General features: G+C 42.8%; 1 protein-coding gene across 1 annotated transcript in view; it reads left to right on the top strand.

The window, feature by feature from the left end:
* Nucleotides 1-17311, top strand: part of TG (thyroglobulin) — a 165513-nt gene that overhangs the window by 81800 nt on the left and 66402 nt on the right. The window contains exons 37-41 of the mRNA XM_064441731.1: nt 409-573; nt 1568-1790; nt 6168-6261; nt 11191-11350; nt 15480-15679. Coding sequence (XP_064297801.1) covers nt 409-573; nt 1568-1790; nt 6168-6261; nt 11191-11350; nt 15480-15679 — 842 coding nt within the window. The remainder of the gene's footprint in view (nt 1-408; nt 574-1567; nt 1791-6167; nt 6262-11190; nt 11351-15479; nt 15680-17311) is intronic.

The following is a 17311-nucleotide window of genomic DNA, read 5'->3' as shown; positions in this document are numbered from 1 at the left end:
TAAAGAAAAATGTTGGATACCCACCTCTGTGTACAAATGGGGATGAGCGAGAGGGTCACTTTTCTTATTCTGAAACCTTCCCTTAGTGCTCCCTGGGGACGGTCTGAATTTAGCTGAGGTCCTCAGTACTTTATTAGGAGATGCTTTTCTTCTCCTAAAACCTGTGATACATGTTCTCTTGCTGTATTGCTCCGTTTTAAAGCCAATATAACCTTTTGTCCTTTGGCTATTTTGGAGAACGTTCTGGGAATCTGGGGACATTTATGTCCCATTATTCTGCTTTATAGCTACTTCATATCGCTTGACCTGTTGTAAACCCTTTCTTTTAAGCATCTTATAAAAATATTATACAAAATACTTTGAGAACACATTTTTACCTGCTCTTTTTCTTCATGATTCACCTCACAGCTTGTTCAAAGAATCAGTCATGTACAGTGGTTACACTGGAAATCCAGCCTTCAGCAATAAGATGCCTTCTCTACCCTGATACGCAGATATGCACACATGGCCTGCAAGGGCAGAGCTGTCACGTGTTACAGAGAGAGGCAGCTACATTTATCTATAGGAGACAAGGTAAGAGCAGGTTAAGGCTATGGAGGGAGGAACTCAAATGTGGTGGCCTGCGCAAAATTCTTGGGAGTGGAAGAGGGAGGAAATACTCAGTAGACATAAAACAATATAGATGTCTCCTAGACAATTACCCATTGCTGTTCCAGTGGATTTACAGCCAAGTGGGATGGGAAAATGTCCCCAAATATTTTTTATGAAAATGCACAAAATCATAATGTTACCATCTAGTGTTGAAGCAGGTGTAATGAAGGAAGTTTGGTGTACAAAAGAGGTTTTGGAAAGTGCAGAATAGTAAAAAGAAAAAAGTCCCTGTAATAAAAGTCCAGCTTCTTCCTCTTCATCTGCAGTAGCTGTTGCCATATGTTTTTCCTTTTAAACTCTGAGAATAACACAAGGCATGTTGAAAACCCACAGTCAGTTGAAAGTCATAAGGACCATCTCTGGAGAAAACAAAGAAAGAAACAAACAAAAAATCCAAACCAAGGTGAATATTTTTAAGAGAGAACTAGAAGTTGTGTAGGCAGGTAAAAATGGTGGGTGAAAACCTGATATAAACCAACAATGTGTGCTCAGTTACAGTTATTGGAAAGTTAGCTGTGAGGTTATCTCTCCTCCTCTCTGGCTTGCTATAAATGTTTAAGCATTTAACATTGTGCCTTTTAGAGTCAGGGTAGAGGGGTAAATCTGAAAATCTCTCTCTGCTTTTGTAGAAATGCTCAGATTTATATTATAATGTGGCACTTGATCTGGAAGAGATGTTTGAGTAAGGGTTTGTAAAGCATACTAGTTAAACGTCTGTATCCAGTAGCTAACATCTAGCATCGCATGAAGTATTTTATAGGGTGAGAATAACACAATTTTCTCTCTCCCATTTAAAGAAGTGACTTAGACACTTACACAGTTTTAAATTAAGGGAAATGGGATTAGTTTTCATTTCTGAAATGGACCAACCTGAAAAAGCAAATTAATTTTCCTTTGTTCCCCCTCCCCCCAATAGATTTATTCCTGCCCATTTCTGAATCGGATTTAACCCCATCTGTGTACATCCCATCCCATGGGGATCTGATGGGCAAATCCCAGGTGGTCCGCATTGGCTCAGAGTGGAGAAATATCAGCCAGTTCCTGGGCATCCCGTACGCTGCACCTCCCCTTGCAGAGAGGCGCTTCAGTCCTCCAGAGCCGTTTGCTTGGGCGGAAACCTGGAATGCTACTGTGGCTCGGTAAGAAACCCCTTTGATCACCTGCAGACGCACTTGCCCATCCAGGTGTATGAAAGTAGCTGGAGTGATGACCATGATATTCACGTTCTTTCTTGTAAAAGACCCTGTAGGTTCCAGATTCATACAAATTTGGGACTTTGTTTAGCAAAAAGAATAATTTCTCCATCTATATGTTAATGCACGCACGCACCGCAAGAAAAAAGGCAGATTCCAGTACGTTGCCTTGAATCTATGCATAACTCCCCACTGTCTGCTCTCACTCCACTTTCATTCTGAGTATTTATACAGGTATTTATAATATTTATACAAATACATTTTGCTCCTGCTGAGCCATAAATTTGTAGAGTATTTAATCCAAATGGTCCATTTTAAAGCTGATGTAACCAGAAGCTGTGGGCCTCATGTAGACATTCTCTGTCTACTAATGTTTAGGAGATCAGGCTGAAGGACCCAGGTAGTCTTTTCCATCCAAAAACTATTAAAAGGCAAATACTTGCTAAATGGCTTGGACAGAATTATGGAAATTATAAACATTTTAGGTAATGCCTTAAGAGGAAACGAGTGCTAGGAACTCTGTTAGCAGGTGGGCTAGATTTCTCTTACGTCCCTACGTCTAATGTTTCCCGTTGGCTGCTCCTGGCTCTGCAGGGCTGTACAGGAGACACTGGTGAGTTTAGGCTGGAGGCACTCTATGGACATAGCCTTTGTGTACATGTTTGTGTTTCACTTGGTCTTATGAGATGAGTCTTAATTTTATTGCACTGGGGAATCAAAATGTCAAATTGTGAATATGTATTTCTTGAAGAAAGGAGGGTTTGGGTGACAGTATATGTGTGCTGTGGAACCTGTCAGGAAAGTGGATTTCTTTTTAAAAAAACCCACAGCAAATAGAAATGCAGCAACAACAAGAAACAGATATGAAAATGGAGGGGTTTTTTTATAGGTACTTTCTCACAGTGTGTCCCTGCTCCATCTAATAGACAGCAAACTACAGAGCACATGAAACCCGTCTGAGCGAGCCATGCTGCACATGTATGGAGGAAAGTGATACATGAGAGCTGATACCAATCACATTTCTATTAATAAAAAGCAGACTGTTTCCTGGCAGACATGAGGAACTGCAAACTACAAAAAAAAATAAAAAAGAAAGATAGAAATAAGAAACACGAGATTGAAGGTGCAGAACAGTCAAAAGGAGACACTCTGGTGGGATGACACAGCGAACTTTCTGTAGAGGGAATTGAAGAAATCAGGGCTGAGCGCTGAGGCTCAGTGACCAAAGATCTTCCAAGGCTGCTACTCTGAACCTGAGGTCAACTGAGATCCTGTGTTATCCTTCCTGTCACGGCTGGCCATGCAGCCCTGTTCAGTTCCTGGCACTAGGACTGATCCTCATGTGGTTAGTGCCAAACTACTTGAGCTAGGCGATCTGGCCAAGAGCTTACGCGGTTAAGGAAAAGGAGAAGGACTTGGGGTACTGGTGGATGAAAGGCTGGACATGAGCTGACGATGTGCACTTGCAGACCAGGCCAACCGTATCCTGGGCTGCACCAAAAGCAGCGCGGCCAGCAGGGCGAGGGAGGGGATTCTGCCCCTCTGCTCCGCTCTGGTGAGACCCCACCTGCAGGGCTGCGTCCAGCTCTGGAGCCCCCAGCACAGGAGGGACATGGACCTGTTGGAGCGGGTCCAGAGGAGGGCACAAAAATGATCCGAGGGCTGGAGCACCTCTGCTGTGAGGACAGGCTGAGAGAGTTGGGGCTGTTCAGCGTGGAGAAGAGAAGTCTGCAGGGAGACCTTATTGTGGCCTTCCAGTACTTAAAGGGAGCTTATAAGAAAGATGGGGACAAACTCTTTAGCAGGGTTTGTTGTGACAGGACAAGGGGTAATGGTTTTAAACTGAAAGAGGGTAGATTCAGGCTAGATATAAGGAAGAAATTTTTTACAATGAGGGTGGTGAGGCACTGGCACAGGTTGCCCAGAGAGGTGGTCAATGCCCCATCCCTGGAAACCTTCAAGGTCAGGTTGGACGGGGCTCTGAGCAACATGACCTAGTTGAAGATGTCCCTGCTCACTGCAGGGGGGTTGGACTAGATGTCCTTTAAAGGTCCCTTCAACCCAAACTATTCTATGAGTCTGATAGATTTTTGCATGGGAGCTGGGACGATGGCACCCTGCAAGCCTGACATGAATCACCACCTGCTTTGGTGGAAACACATCTTGAGGCCACAGATTAGTGACCTATCAGTTGTGTGGAAGCTGTTTGTTCATTATTCAGGATTTGTCTCCAGAGTTTTCTAACAAAGCCTATGATTAATCGAGCGAAAAGAGATGCAGCACTGTCTTGTGGAGTTGAAAGAGCATCTGGCCTTTGGTGGTCTCATCCTTCAGGTTACACCTGAGTTGAGGAGGTGTTAACAGCATAACCACAGTAGCCACACAGCCTTATGTACATTAGAGGGATGTGGTGAGATGTGGCTTTTTGTTTCCTCAGGTGCACAATGATGTTAGGTTAGCACACACACCATCAGCTCTTTGTGTCTGCAGCCACAGCACAGTGTCTGCTAGGAATTTGCGAAGACCCATCTGCCTCTGTGGTTTCTCTTTGAAGACCTGGTGTTGCAATGGACAGCCTGGCTGAGATTTTCAAAGCAATTTAGGAACCTTAGTTAATCTGGTCCTATCTGTTAAATTCTCAGAGCTGCCTTGGGCCAGTGGAAAACTTGGACATTATCCTCTATTATTCATTTAAGGTTAAAAAAAGAACTCTCCGAGCTTAGCATCATGCAGGTGCACTTGCAGCATCAGAGTGACCTCAGTTTCTTTGTGTATAAAAAGTGTTGACAACTGTTTTTTTTAGGACTCTGTATTGGTGTTGCACAAAGTGTATATATAAAAAATTCACTTCAGCACAGTGCCATTGCTGACAGAAAAGGCATATTTTTTTTATCAGCCTGGACCTGCTAAAAGGCTCAAAAAAAAAAAAAACCCACCACCAAAACCAACCAACCAACCAACAAAAAACCCAACCAAAAAAGCCCCAAACCCTTTCTCCAGCTGTTGGAGTCTCCAGCTGCTGGAGGAGCTGCGGACTTGCCTCAGCAGATGGCAGCCTTTCCCCGGAGTCGGTCCTGGCATGAGGAAAACGTGGGAGCTGGAGGTGCTGGGAATCTTGGTGGGTTACTAAAGGAAAAAAAAATTTAAAAAAGAAAAAAAAATAGCCCTGAGCACGGGTGATGATTCCTGCCGCCCTGTTGAAGGCTGCACGATTAATAGCATTAGACCTGTTGTTCTGGCCGGGTTCCTACCTGGGATTTAGTATTTTGTTTGCCTAAAAGGGCTTCAGCAGTTTTGGCTGGAGAGGATGTGCTTCTCTACCTCAGTGTGAAAGCTGCTGAGTGATATCACCGTCCTAGGAGCCTCCCTTATGGAAAGATTTTGTAGAATTGCATTAAAGCTGGTCCTTTTCCTTGCAGTTTTCTATTAAGTTCTTCACACTTGTAGTGTAAAATTTTACAAGGGCATTAAAAATAATTTAGAAATAGTTCTCTGAGATATTGCCTCCTTTGCCAGAGCCTCTTTTGGCTTCTTCCCTAATAAATTGTGATGCTTTTCCATAACTCATTATGCGATACAAATATGGCTGTGAAGTAGAAGGAACTGGCTTCAGAATAGCTTATATCTGAACTGCAAAAGTCATCCACTTGATTCTTGTTGTGAAGCGAGCTCGAGCATATGAATCTCATACAGATGATGGTCGAAAATGATTTTCTGTATGTGGCGGGCTGAATTCCTAATGAAAGGTTACTTTTAACATTGCTGGGCACTGTTAATGGTCTGCTGTGCTGCTTAGAGAAAACAGATTTTAAAAAGGCGTTAAAATTTTAAACTTACCGTATTTTCCCACAGACCATTAGAAATTAAAATAAATAAATGTAGCCCACAGACTGTTAGAAATTAAAATAAATAACTGGCATTTTAGCAAAAGAGTGGATTATGTAGTTGTGCAGGCAATAGCAAGGGGAAACCTGTGCCTGAGGACCCCAGTCCTACTCCCGTTAGATCTAGTGTTAATTTTGTGCAGTTTATGTAAAGCGTGAGTTTTCTGAAGGCTTATTTTCAAGTTCTAATCTTTTTAAAATGAGGCTGGTTTTCTGAAGGAAGGATTCTAGACATGAAAATACAATGTGTTTTTTGCGTTTGTATGTGTACAAACCCATGTATATGTTACTAAGGTGTAGGTGGGCATGGTTTTAAATGTGATTGAGATCTACAGAGTTAAAGATTTTATAAACTTAATGCATCAAAAGATAAGGAAATAGCAGCAGTGGAAAAAGAGTACAAGCCTTTTTATTGTGATTTGTCAATCTGTGTCTCTAGGGCAGCTTGCTGGCAGCCAGGAGATGGAGAGGCCCCGTCATACTCTGTCAGTGAAGACTGCCTATATCTGAATGTCTTTGTTCCTGCCACCACTGTAAGTAGGAGACGAGTAGCATTTTTGTAGCTGAGCACTGTCTTTTTTCAAAGTACTTTTACTCAGCATGAATGACTGTTTTTCATGTGGTGTTCACAAAGCCCTGCAAGGTTAAATTAGGCACTCTGTTGTTTTTACTGGTGCAAGAGTATTCCTTATGAGGCTTTCAGTGAGCTGTGCTTGGGTAACTAGGAGGCTAGCAAATTAAAAAGCTAGAAATAAGAGAGAGAGAAGGAGGGAAACAGAGCACAAGAAGAAGGTGGCAGCAAAGGAGGAGAAATTAAGGACAGAAATGGCAGTGTCCCTGAAATGAGACTGTGCCCAGGAGATGATAATGCCATACAACAAGTCACATCAACACGTATCACCAGCTGAGCAGCAGCAGATGGGTTTTCTTCACCCTCATCTTTACTGTTACCCTGTTGACATCCATGGGAGCTCCGTTGAGGAGTGAGGGTAGCAAGCAATGCCCAGCTCGCAGAACATAAAAATAGATGTTTTAAAGATGACTGGGCCAGTGGTACAATCTGAGAAACTGTAATCTGAAAGCTCTTGAATTTCTCATTCTAAACAGATATAAAATAAAGCTTCAAGTTAAAGCCAAGCTTAGATGATTGGCCAAACCCCTGGGGATCTGGGGATAAAGATGCTGAATAACATGTGGATCCCATTGAAAAGTGGGCCCAGAGCACAGGAACAGTTTTTATTTCCACAGTACTGGTAATTTTCAGAAGGTGACAGTTGTTACGACAGAAATTAATGAGTCTGTCATACTGCATGTCTGGAAAGAGCTGGTCTAGCTATCTGACAGCAGAACACACAGCCCCTTGCAGGCCCTTTCAATCACCAGAAAGACCAGCAGTCTGCTTTCTCCCTGCAGCACTAGACTGTCATTTTGTCTTGAGCGGAGTCACCGCTTATTGAAAACATCAGGTCACTGTCCCAGGCAGTTTGCCATCTCCGCCTAAGTGCTGCTTTCAAGATAGCTTATTTGCAAGCATTGTATTTTCTACCATCTGATAAACTAAACTGGCTTGTCTTTTCTCCTTAGCAGTACTAAGAACTGAATCTGTCCTGTCTTTTGTAGAGTTGTAAGGTAGCAGTAGGTCCGGTCAAGTCAATCAGTTTCACATGTGTAAGTCTAGCCCAAGAGAGAACCAAAACTTCTGTTTTTGCAGAAGTAACTGGGAGCAGAAGGCATGGCATTTTCCTGTTTCTTTTTGTGGCAAGTTCTATTTTTTACTCACATACAGAGAGCTATAGTTATATATTTTCAGCCCATGGAAAGTTACACTAGCTAGTAAATACTGAATATAAAACCTCCTGGAGAGCAGTGAATGCAGAGGTCATTCAGGAGCATTTTGAACCTGAACAAGAGCACAGTGCAGGGACTGCTGCCTGCCACAAAAGGACTCTTTAAGTGTCAAGCCGTGAAGAAGGTGAATGACATCACCTCATTTTGCTTCCATAGCTACGTGTACCACATAACCCTCCAAATAAAACTGGCACTTCTGAGAGACATTTTTCCACCTCTAACCATCACCACCTGTCACTAGAAAAGCAAAGCTGTGCTTCAGCTTGATTTGCAAAGGGTTCAAGTGTAAGATCAAGAGTTGAAACTCTCCACTAAACAAGAATAGAAAATGTACACTCTCCCCTCTTCTTCCATCCCCTGCACGTGTTATTCCCATCCTTATTGCATCATCCCTGCTGCACTCAATTCTTTACGGCTCAATGTTGTACAGTAGTAAAAGCACTTGAGGTTGCCTGGCTCAGTAGAGTTTAAATTTATCCCTGCCAAGTAGCTCATTAAGTGTTTTACAGACGGATGGAGAAGATAGTTCTGAATATTATAAAGCCTTTCAGATCTTGCAGCTTCCTGGTGGATGCTGAACTTCTCTCCCCCTTGAGGGTTTGCACATGGGACCTAAGCCCCTACAGGCATGAGACCATGGTGGAGCTGCTGGGCTCCCCAGAAGACACCCCGCCGCTAGCTGAGCCAGGGAGCCGTCCGACCCTGTCCCAGCTGGAAGACTTTGCACAGATTTTACACCTCTAAGTGTGACTGTCTGTGCTTAGTTGCTAAGCATGGAGCAAAACCCTGCACTGGGCAGTAGCCGTGTGGCAGCTGTGGCCCCACTCTGCGCAGCACCGCCCCACGTGTGCCCCACTGCAGCCTGGCATTGACACTGGTGGTGTTGCATCTCAGCCTGGTGCCAGTAGTGGTGGGTGAAGAGACTGGCTCTGACGGGCTTTAGTTATGTTCTTGCATTTCTTCTGCCTCATAGATTTAATTGCAGTAGTTGGTTGAATTTGGTTGAGAACAAGGCTTGGGGGACATTCACGTATATTAAAAATAAATTATCCAGCAGCTAATGTACAGTAAAAAATAAAATGGCTACCAAATAGATAGATTATATGAAATATCTCATATTGTGAGACATAGTTCAATTACAGCATGAAAATCATTGTGCTATGCTGTTAAAATGGCTAACAAGAAATGGGAAGGTAATTATGTTAAACAGCCCTCATCTAAAATGCCCAAATCCATGAGCTCAGAAACTGAAATACCTTGGGATTAAACCAAAAATGATTTTTTATGATAATTTACCTTTACATAAGAGAGGGATCTGTCACTGCTCAATGCAGATGAGGAATGGGAATGCTACCAGACTCTTGGCACTAGGCACAGTGCTAATTCTTCCCCTGAATTGCTCCATATCTGTTGCAACAGACTTTGTTTTGTGTATTAAACTTTTGTCTCCCATCTTTGCCTTTCTTAAGGTTTTCATCACTAAAGCATTGGGTAAAGTTGCTCAGCATAACATAATATAGAACTTAGAGGGCAGCTGGAGGTCACGGTGCTTTGCAGGCTGTGGACATGTAGGAAAGGCCTAGTTGGAACCTCAGGCTTAACCAAGCTGAGCTGAAGGGATGGAGCAGGCTCAACGTCATGTTTAATACCGTTTTAGCTGACATGGCTCAATGTAGTTGTAATTTAGAATTAATTTCCATATGAAATCAGATTCTTTTTTCCTTTGCCCTCATCTCTCTCTCTGAGCTGCATGTGGTGCAGAAATGGGAACCAGGGACAAGACACTGTGAATTAGGCAATTTCTATTCAGGAGCAGAAGTTCCTGAGAGAGAGAAGCATGTTTCAGCGCTTGCAATTTCTGGGGTTTTCTTGGTAACATTGTCGTGTTTACAAGAAGCCTCTGAAGTGATTCTCCAGATAGATAAGTGAGGAGTGCACACAATCATGACAAATTAAGGGCAGCTGAGGGGATTTTGCCTCCTATCCTGTAATTTTGCAGAAGGCTGCAACCACCACTTCTCTGCTGCTTCACCTGTACAGCCAGTTGCAATTTTTGCTGGAGACATCCTTTGCCAGGGCAGATGGGACTGCTGTGTTTAGCTAAGCTCCATCCAGAAAATAACAGCAAGAGAGCCCAATGCCCTCTAGATGCAGGGAAAAACAAACCTCTGATGTACTTTGATGCTGCTGCAGGGGCCACCAGCCTGTCTTTGAAAAACACCAGCAGCTGCCAAAGCAGAAAGCCGGATGGGTGGGTGTGCGTGACCTGCTGCTGAGCAGAGGAGAGAGGACCCTCCTTCAGGATAGTCCCAAAGTTAGCAATAGGGGGTGAAAGTGCTGAACGAAAAACTGAGGTTATACTTTGAAAAACACCTTTTTAGCACTGGACTAGGTTATTCTGCTTTTTGCAGCCAGAAGGAAAAAAAAATAAGCATAAAACTAAACAAAACCCCTCCATATGTTTCCCTGGTATTTCTTCCAAGTGTCATCTTGACAGAGCTGTAATCTTCTGGTAAGTGATGAGGCCTCCTGGGGCAGTTCTGCTTTCATGCTGCTCATGCAGCAGCAGCCTGGCTGCAGCCCTGCTGCATGTGCAGAGAGGGTGCTGCTCTGGGAAAAAGCCTCCATTTCTGAGCAAAACTGGGTGTCTCTGCAAGGAGCACTAACATGGGCAGCAGCTCATCATAGCTCCTTCCCAACCCGGGAGTCCTGCTGGGCTCTCCTGGGGCAGATACCCGCTGTGCTTCATGAGAGGCGAGTCTCTCCCATGTGCAGAGACCCCTCTGTCTATCTAGCAGGGGAAAACCTCCATGGGAATTGAGGGAGCAATGAGGAGCTCTTGTGAAGTGAGATTTTTGAGGTAGTGTTTAAGTGCTGAACACTTGAGAGTAGGAAGCAGCCCTGCACAGCTCTTTAGTCCTTTCAAGATGAAGCAACCCAATAGGCTTTTTCATTCTCCTGTTTCCCACTTGTTTGAACTTCTCCTGTGTGTTTCTGTAAAGCAGACATGTTACAGCAAAGACAAGCCCACCACATGCTCAATGACCAAGTCAGCAGGATGGGTCTACCATGATCTAACCTGGTAGAGTTGTTGGCTGGTGGAACACAGTGGTGCCATGAAATCTTATTTACAATGGACATGGTGCCCTCTTTAATTGTATATAGGTCATTGTAGACAATTTAGCCCTAGAATTTCAGGCCAGATATCCCCTCATTATCACAGAATCACACAGAATCCCAGGTTGGAAGGGACCTCAGGGATCATCCAGTCCAACCTTTCTAGGAAGAGCAGAGTCTAAACAAGATGGCCCAGCTCCCTGTCCAGCCGAATCGTCAAAGTGTCTAACGTGGCCGAGTCAACCACTTCCCTGGGGAGATTATTCCAATGGTGACTGTCCTCACTGTGAAAAATTTCCCTCTGGTGTCCAGTCGGAGTCTCCCCAAGAGCAATTTGTGTCCATTCCCCCTTGTCCTCTCCATATGACTCCATGTGGTCACTGTTAAAGAGCTATGATGGCTTAGATAAAGTTAATGGGGAAGATGCCTGTGTTTTCATCAGTGACCTATGAAAGCAGTTGACTACAGGAATATTAAGCTGGTTGTTGTCACGGCAGGTCAAAACCATGTCAGTGTTGCTGTTCTTCCACAACGGAGGGAGTTACAATGCTGAGGCAGGAAAGACAACCATAGATGGATCGTACCTCGCTGCCATCAGTAATGTCATTGTCGTGACAGCAAACTACCGGGTCGGTGTTTTTGGCTTCTTTAGTACTGGTAAGTCACAGATCTCTAGAAAAAAACACAGCTATGGGCTAAATTGTATTCTGTAACACTTCTGTTTCTAATTTGTTATTCTGAAGAAGTTATTTTTTAATTTGCAAAACCTGTATCTTTCACTGATTATTTTTGGGGGGACAAATGGCCAAGAAATGGTGGGGACTTGATGTGAAGAGAAAGGGGAGAGGCTGTAGGCAAAGGGACAAGAATAAAAAAACCCAAGCATCTATATCAAAGCACTGGCTAGACTTGCAGATGAAACTGTGGATATTGGGTTTTGCAGGCACACACAAAGGTACGTTATGCATTCAATTTCTTGCTAATTTCAGTGGCCTGTTGTTGTGGATATGGTTTTCAATGCCTCCAACTTCCAGCTGTTCCATCTGTGAAATTTTGCTAATTCTCAGTTGTACCTGTGTCATGGAGAGTCAGAAAGCGGTAACTGCAGGTTAATGGTAAGGCAATGAAAGTAGAGCACAAAGGTAATTGGTTGGTTCCTCAGTAATTCAGCCTGACTTCTCCTCTGAAGGACTTGGCATGTTTAATTTGAATTTTGTTAGCCCCTTTTACTGGCCTGGATGAGACTGCACAGGCTGTGCTTGCATCCCTTCCTTGTAAAGGAGTCTTTTGCTCTGCTATTGTCTCCTAATACCAATTGGCATTCAAAAGTGTACAAATTCCCGTTACACACAGGATGCAAAGAGGCACGCACATGTGAAAACACACACTGACATCTCCCCAAACCCTTGTGGTAGTGCCATCTGGTCTTTGGGATTTTTTTTTGTTTTTCCTCTAGCATTTTCTTAGATCTGCCCATTTAAGCAAATAGGCAACACTTTTCTTTCTACCCTCTTTCAGTTCTGGCTGGGGCAGGGGACCTTAAGGTAGAGAGCCATGGAGAGAAAATGCAACAATTGCAAGAGGAGCTCCAGCTCCATCGGTCCTGTGGCAATCCTTGGTCTCTCTAGTGAACATTTTAGTACCTCTACAACATTTAGAAGGTTATATTTACCATGTTTGCAAATACCAGACCTACATACTTTGCCTCATGATTCTTTTGAGTATTTTCTGCTAGAGATGCTGTGTGGATTTTGCCTAGTTTGGAGTTATAGCTGCAGCTATTGGTTATTGTTTCCCTTCTCTGGTTTATGGCTTTGTTCAAATCTCAGTCCCAGCAAAGCCTGTTTTTCATTCAGTAACTAGATAGCTGGCACTACAAACTCCTTACTCATTTAGATATGAAGTTGGTAATAGGTGTATCTGGGGAAAGAATCACTGTTTTCATCAGTGCAAACCATACGCTTATGAAAGCGATACCGTAGCTTCAGTTGGCTAGAGCCAAATGCAGTGTGGATGCGGGCTCTGCGAGCTTCCATGACGCAGCACTGCCCACGCGTTACCCACTAACCTCCTTCAGCCCTGTGAATCTCACCTAGGTTTCTTCCTAAGTGGAAACTGCTAGCTGGGCTGAATATTATATAGCAGTATTTATATGACGGTCCATAATTTAGGGATCAGGAAAATTCTCCAGCCTCTTTTTCACGGGGATCTGCATGTGTGTCCCAAAACGTCAGCACATGAGCTGAATGTACCGAGTTTGCACTTCTGCAAGCCTTCAGATAGAGGTGGTTCATTACGAGTTGGGAGTATTCGGGGCCCTCCCCTTCTCTGTACTCTGGAGCTGTGGCCAGCGAGAAGCACAGTCTTTCCTGGTCTCTTCCCCTGTGGGAAATCCTTGGTGTGCATTTGGGAAAATCCTGTTGCTTCATAAGGAACTGGAGCAAGTAGGAAAAGCTCTTTCCAAGAGTCACTGGAGGAAGCTAAGCACCACATTCATGAGAAGGCCTAAAAACTCCTTCAGTGCCACACTCCTGTCTCCTGTATGTCTCCTTTAGTCCATGTGGGGGTGATGAGATGTGGTATGGCTGTACCAGGCTCCCTGTCAGCGTAGATTTTCAGTCATATCCATGCTGGTAAGCAACTCTTGCACTACAAGATCTGTTCTTTGGTCCACCACAGGTTGATGGAGTACCTCTGACTCCTTCTGTACATGACCCGTAGCCATTGGAGATTTTTCAATGAAGGTTATCAAGCTGGGTCAACTACTATAAGGGTTTTCCTCATGACTCAAACCAAATCCTGAATATTTCAGGGATGTTTCCATTCTTACTGAAAGACTTGGACAGAATCTGGTCCTTTGGAAGTTTTGCCATCAGTTTCAAAGGGGACAGGAGCTCACCCTTAGGACTGTGGGGACATTAACAGCAGGACTGTTAGAAGGCCCTGAAGTTACAAACAAAAGCTGAGATCTTGTGAGCAATATCAGTTTCGTTGTCCAATGAAGCAAAGTGCTGAATCCTCTCACAACGACTTGTTATAAATTGCAAAAAATGAAGGAGTTAAATGGAGATTTTGGGGGTTGAAAGGTAGTAAAAACAACATATTTCCTTTCTTTTGGGTTTGTTTGGTTTTTTTGGGTTGGTTTTTTTTTTTTCTGTTAGCTTTGCAGTTGTTTTGGTCTCTCACTGACAGGGTGTTTGCAAGCAGTCAAAGAGCTCTTATTCATCCAAGTATAAATGATGTCTAATTTAATTTGCTATCACCCATTAATATTTCATAAAGTGATGCGCATTCACCTCTCACTTTGCACCCAGAAAAGTTAAGGTGAATTGCCAATGATGTGGATGGCAAGAGTGTGGAGAAGAGTCATGTTTTACAGCCTGATTCTTTTAAGATCCATGAAGTCATATAAACCAGGATGATTAAATTTAGCACTATTGTTCTTCGCTACTTTAGTAATAACAGAAATGCATGTGTATGTCCTTGTTTGCTTCCTTCTGAGCACTGCTTTCTTTTTCATTCTCCTGTGCTCCTCAGGAACGTGATCTTTTCCTGCAAAAAGGCAGTGGAAAAGATTCTTGGCAGACACGTTTCTTCTGGTCTAACTATTGCAAATGCCCGTGTAGGCTTCTGTTCCCCAGTGCGGTACATTTCACAACCTGGCTGTGGTTTTTGCCACGGCAAAAGGAACTGCTGTATTTCCCTCCTCGGTCTTGTACTGGTAGCAGGGCACATTGTGTGGCTAAAACATTTACATGGATTTCACTTCCTCTGGGGAGGTTTCACGAGGCATGCACCAAGCCCTTGAAATGAGGTTTCCTTTTTAATAGTGTAGAGTGGGTTTATTGCTGGTCTGAGAAGCCTGGGAACTGGTCTTGGTGTGCAGAACAAACTAAAAAACCCTAAAAAATAAAGCAGGAAAGGTTTTTCCTCCATTGCTTCACTGCTGTGTCTTGGTCTGACCAGCTGAAACTATGGTTTCTGATCTTGGCTGTCCTACTGAAAGGGCACTTATAGTGATGCTTATTGTGATGTGGGTGTCTAAGATCTGCAAGGCAATCAATAATCTGGTCTCCTCTATATTCTATTCTACTGTTTAAATCAGTCTTTGTGATATCTCAGTAATTCATTACAGTAGGCATACGGGTACCTGCTGCAGGATGTGTGCTTTCAGTTGCTGTTTGCCTGAGACAGGGCTACCTGTCCACAAAGTGGCAGCTTTTTATTCCACTATTTGTTAATTTTGATTCAGTAATTTCTGAGCCTACCCTTACTTTAAAATTTTACTATTTGGTCTTGGCAATGCAAGAAAGAAACAAACAGTTTCAGCTGTGTTTCTATTCCTGGCTTTTCTGTCTTGTCTTGTTTTTTGTTTGTTTTGGTTTGGTGTTTTCCCAAGTTTTAAATGTGGAGAATTTAAAATCATTAAAAATCAATGATTCATTGTGGATTAAAAATAAGTGGACAGTAAATAATCACTTTCTATTCCTTTCTTAAAGGACTGTGCAAGAGTTATTGATATCCACTTTTGTAGATATAAAATTAAGCTTGCCTAAGACAGACAATTAGGCACCTCCAAGTGTGCCTGGTGGAATGGAAAAAATTGAAATGGGGTCAATCGGTAAAGTGATGACCTTGGAAGAGGCCACTTCGGTCTTTTAAAATGTGGTATCAGTTTTGTCAAGGTTCAGCTGCAAGAGCTGCTAAAAATCTAACACTTAATCAAAACTTCAAATGTTTATAGGTTTATTTCTTTTCAGACCTATTTATCTCTTTTCCACAATAGGTTCTCCTGAGGCGAGTGGAAACGCTGGCCTTTTGGATCAATTGGCTGCTTTGAAGTGGGTGCAGCAGAACATCGCTAACTTTGGAGGAGATCCAAGGCGGGTTTCTTTAGGAGCCGACCGCGGTGGGGCAGATGTTACCAGCATTCACCTGCTCACAGAGGCGGCGGATATGGACCTCTTCAGGAGGGTGTTGTTGATGGTAAGTCCCATTCCTGCCTCTTCAATTTCATTGTGAAAGGATGTTGTTACCGACATGAGGATGTTGCGGTGTGTGGGTGCTGGTTTTATTTCATCCATACCTTGGCAGCACCAATAAGGCTGTTATTGCTTTAGGTTTTTTTCATCTCACCTGTGACTACTATCTCCAGGAGCTGGGTGCTTCACAAGGATGTACGAGAGATGCACTTTAGTGATTGATTTAGTCATAGTAAGAATCTGGTTTTCGTCACTGTGGGTTTTTTTGTGTATTATATAAATAGTCTTGTTTCATAACTTATAGGTCCAACAGGTTAGTTTCCATTCCATAAATAGGGTTGTTGATCAGCAGTTTTTAGACTCTAAAACTGATGAGCCAAACATCCGCATGTATCCAATCTTTTTATCTGATCTTATGACAGATTCCATTTAAAAGAAAAAGCAAGTTTCAGAAAGAGAGTAAAAATCTGTTTACCCACGGGCTCGTTTGCTGTCAGCTTTGGACCATTTTCATAGTCACCCCAAGTGATCCATATTTTTACAGCCTTTCCTGTGTCAAATCTCAGGACTTTGAGATCAGCTGTGTCAGCGTCTATACTACCATTGATCTTTACAGCCTCAGATGAGAGTAGGGTGCTCTGAAATGAAGCTTAATCTTCAGTGGAGGTTTATATATCCAACAGAAATGGTACTTGGACAAAATGGTCTCTCTGCTAGCAGTGTTGGCTTGGAACAGTGAGCAGAGGAACAGAATTCTTGGTCCAGGAAACCTAGGGCTCAATTAAATAAAATCTTGCCTTGAAAAAATGACATCTCTAGTCACTACTTTATTTTTTTTTAGTTACTTCAGGAAACATAACTTGCATTTTTCATCCAATGTCTCGATAAGATTATTTTAATTACACCACTCTAGTGGGGAAGGCAAGGGAAGTTGTTGAAATTTTCTGTTCAGTAGTTGTTTTTTTGTGTCATTCTCAGATAATTTCTCACACAGTTCCTAGATTTTTACTCAGCTCTTGGGATAGCAGTTAATTTGCTATTAGACACAGAGTCCTTTTCTCTCAGAGTACAGTTTCATCCTACTCTTCCTCTGAAGTCACAAACCCTTTACTGACACGGTTCAGGATGGGACCCTATGAAAGCTGTAACAGGATACAGTGCAATTTACCAGTTAAGCAACTGATGAAAGGGAAATGCAAGAACCTCTGCTCATGGTTATTTTGGAGTGTGGTTCCACATTACATCCTTTCTTTTATAAAATAAAGTTTGAACTCCTCCTTTCTCCTACAGCAGGACATTGAATAACGGAACACAGTGCAAGTGCAATGAGCAGGCAGGTACATCAGTTCTTCACAGTTGTCTGGTGTTTGTAACAACAGTTTTCATTCTGGGACTGTTCACACCTCTGTCTTGCAAAAGCAGGCTCTCCACTTACTTAAGTATTATTTAATATAATTTAATTTATAGATTTTAATTTAATTAATTTAAATATTTATCCTTGCAGTGTCACGGTGGATTTAGTTTTCTTGTGAAATACACTGATAAAATAAAAAGCAAGAAGTAACAGCAGTAGCTTAAAAATATACTTTATTTTTTTTTTGTAATGAAGTGATGCAGAATGCAACTGTTGGTTTAC

Source organism: Phalacrocorax carbo, chromosome 2 (genome assembly GCF_963921805.1).
Source record: "Phalacrocorax carbo chromosome 2, bPhaCar2.1, whole genome shotgun sequence".
Lineage (NCBI taxonomy): Eukaryota > Metazoa > Chordata > Aves > Suliformes > Phalacrocoracidae > Phalacrocorax > Phalacrocorax carbo.
The sequence above is the reverse complement of the archived record's forward strand: the minus strand, read 5'-3'. Positions and strand labels throughout refer to the sequence as shown.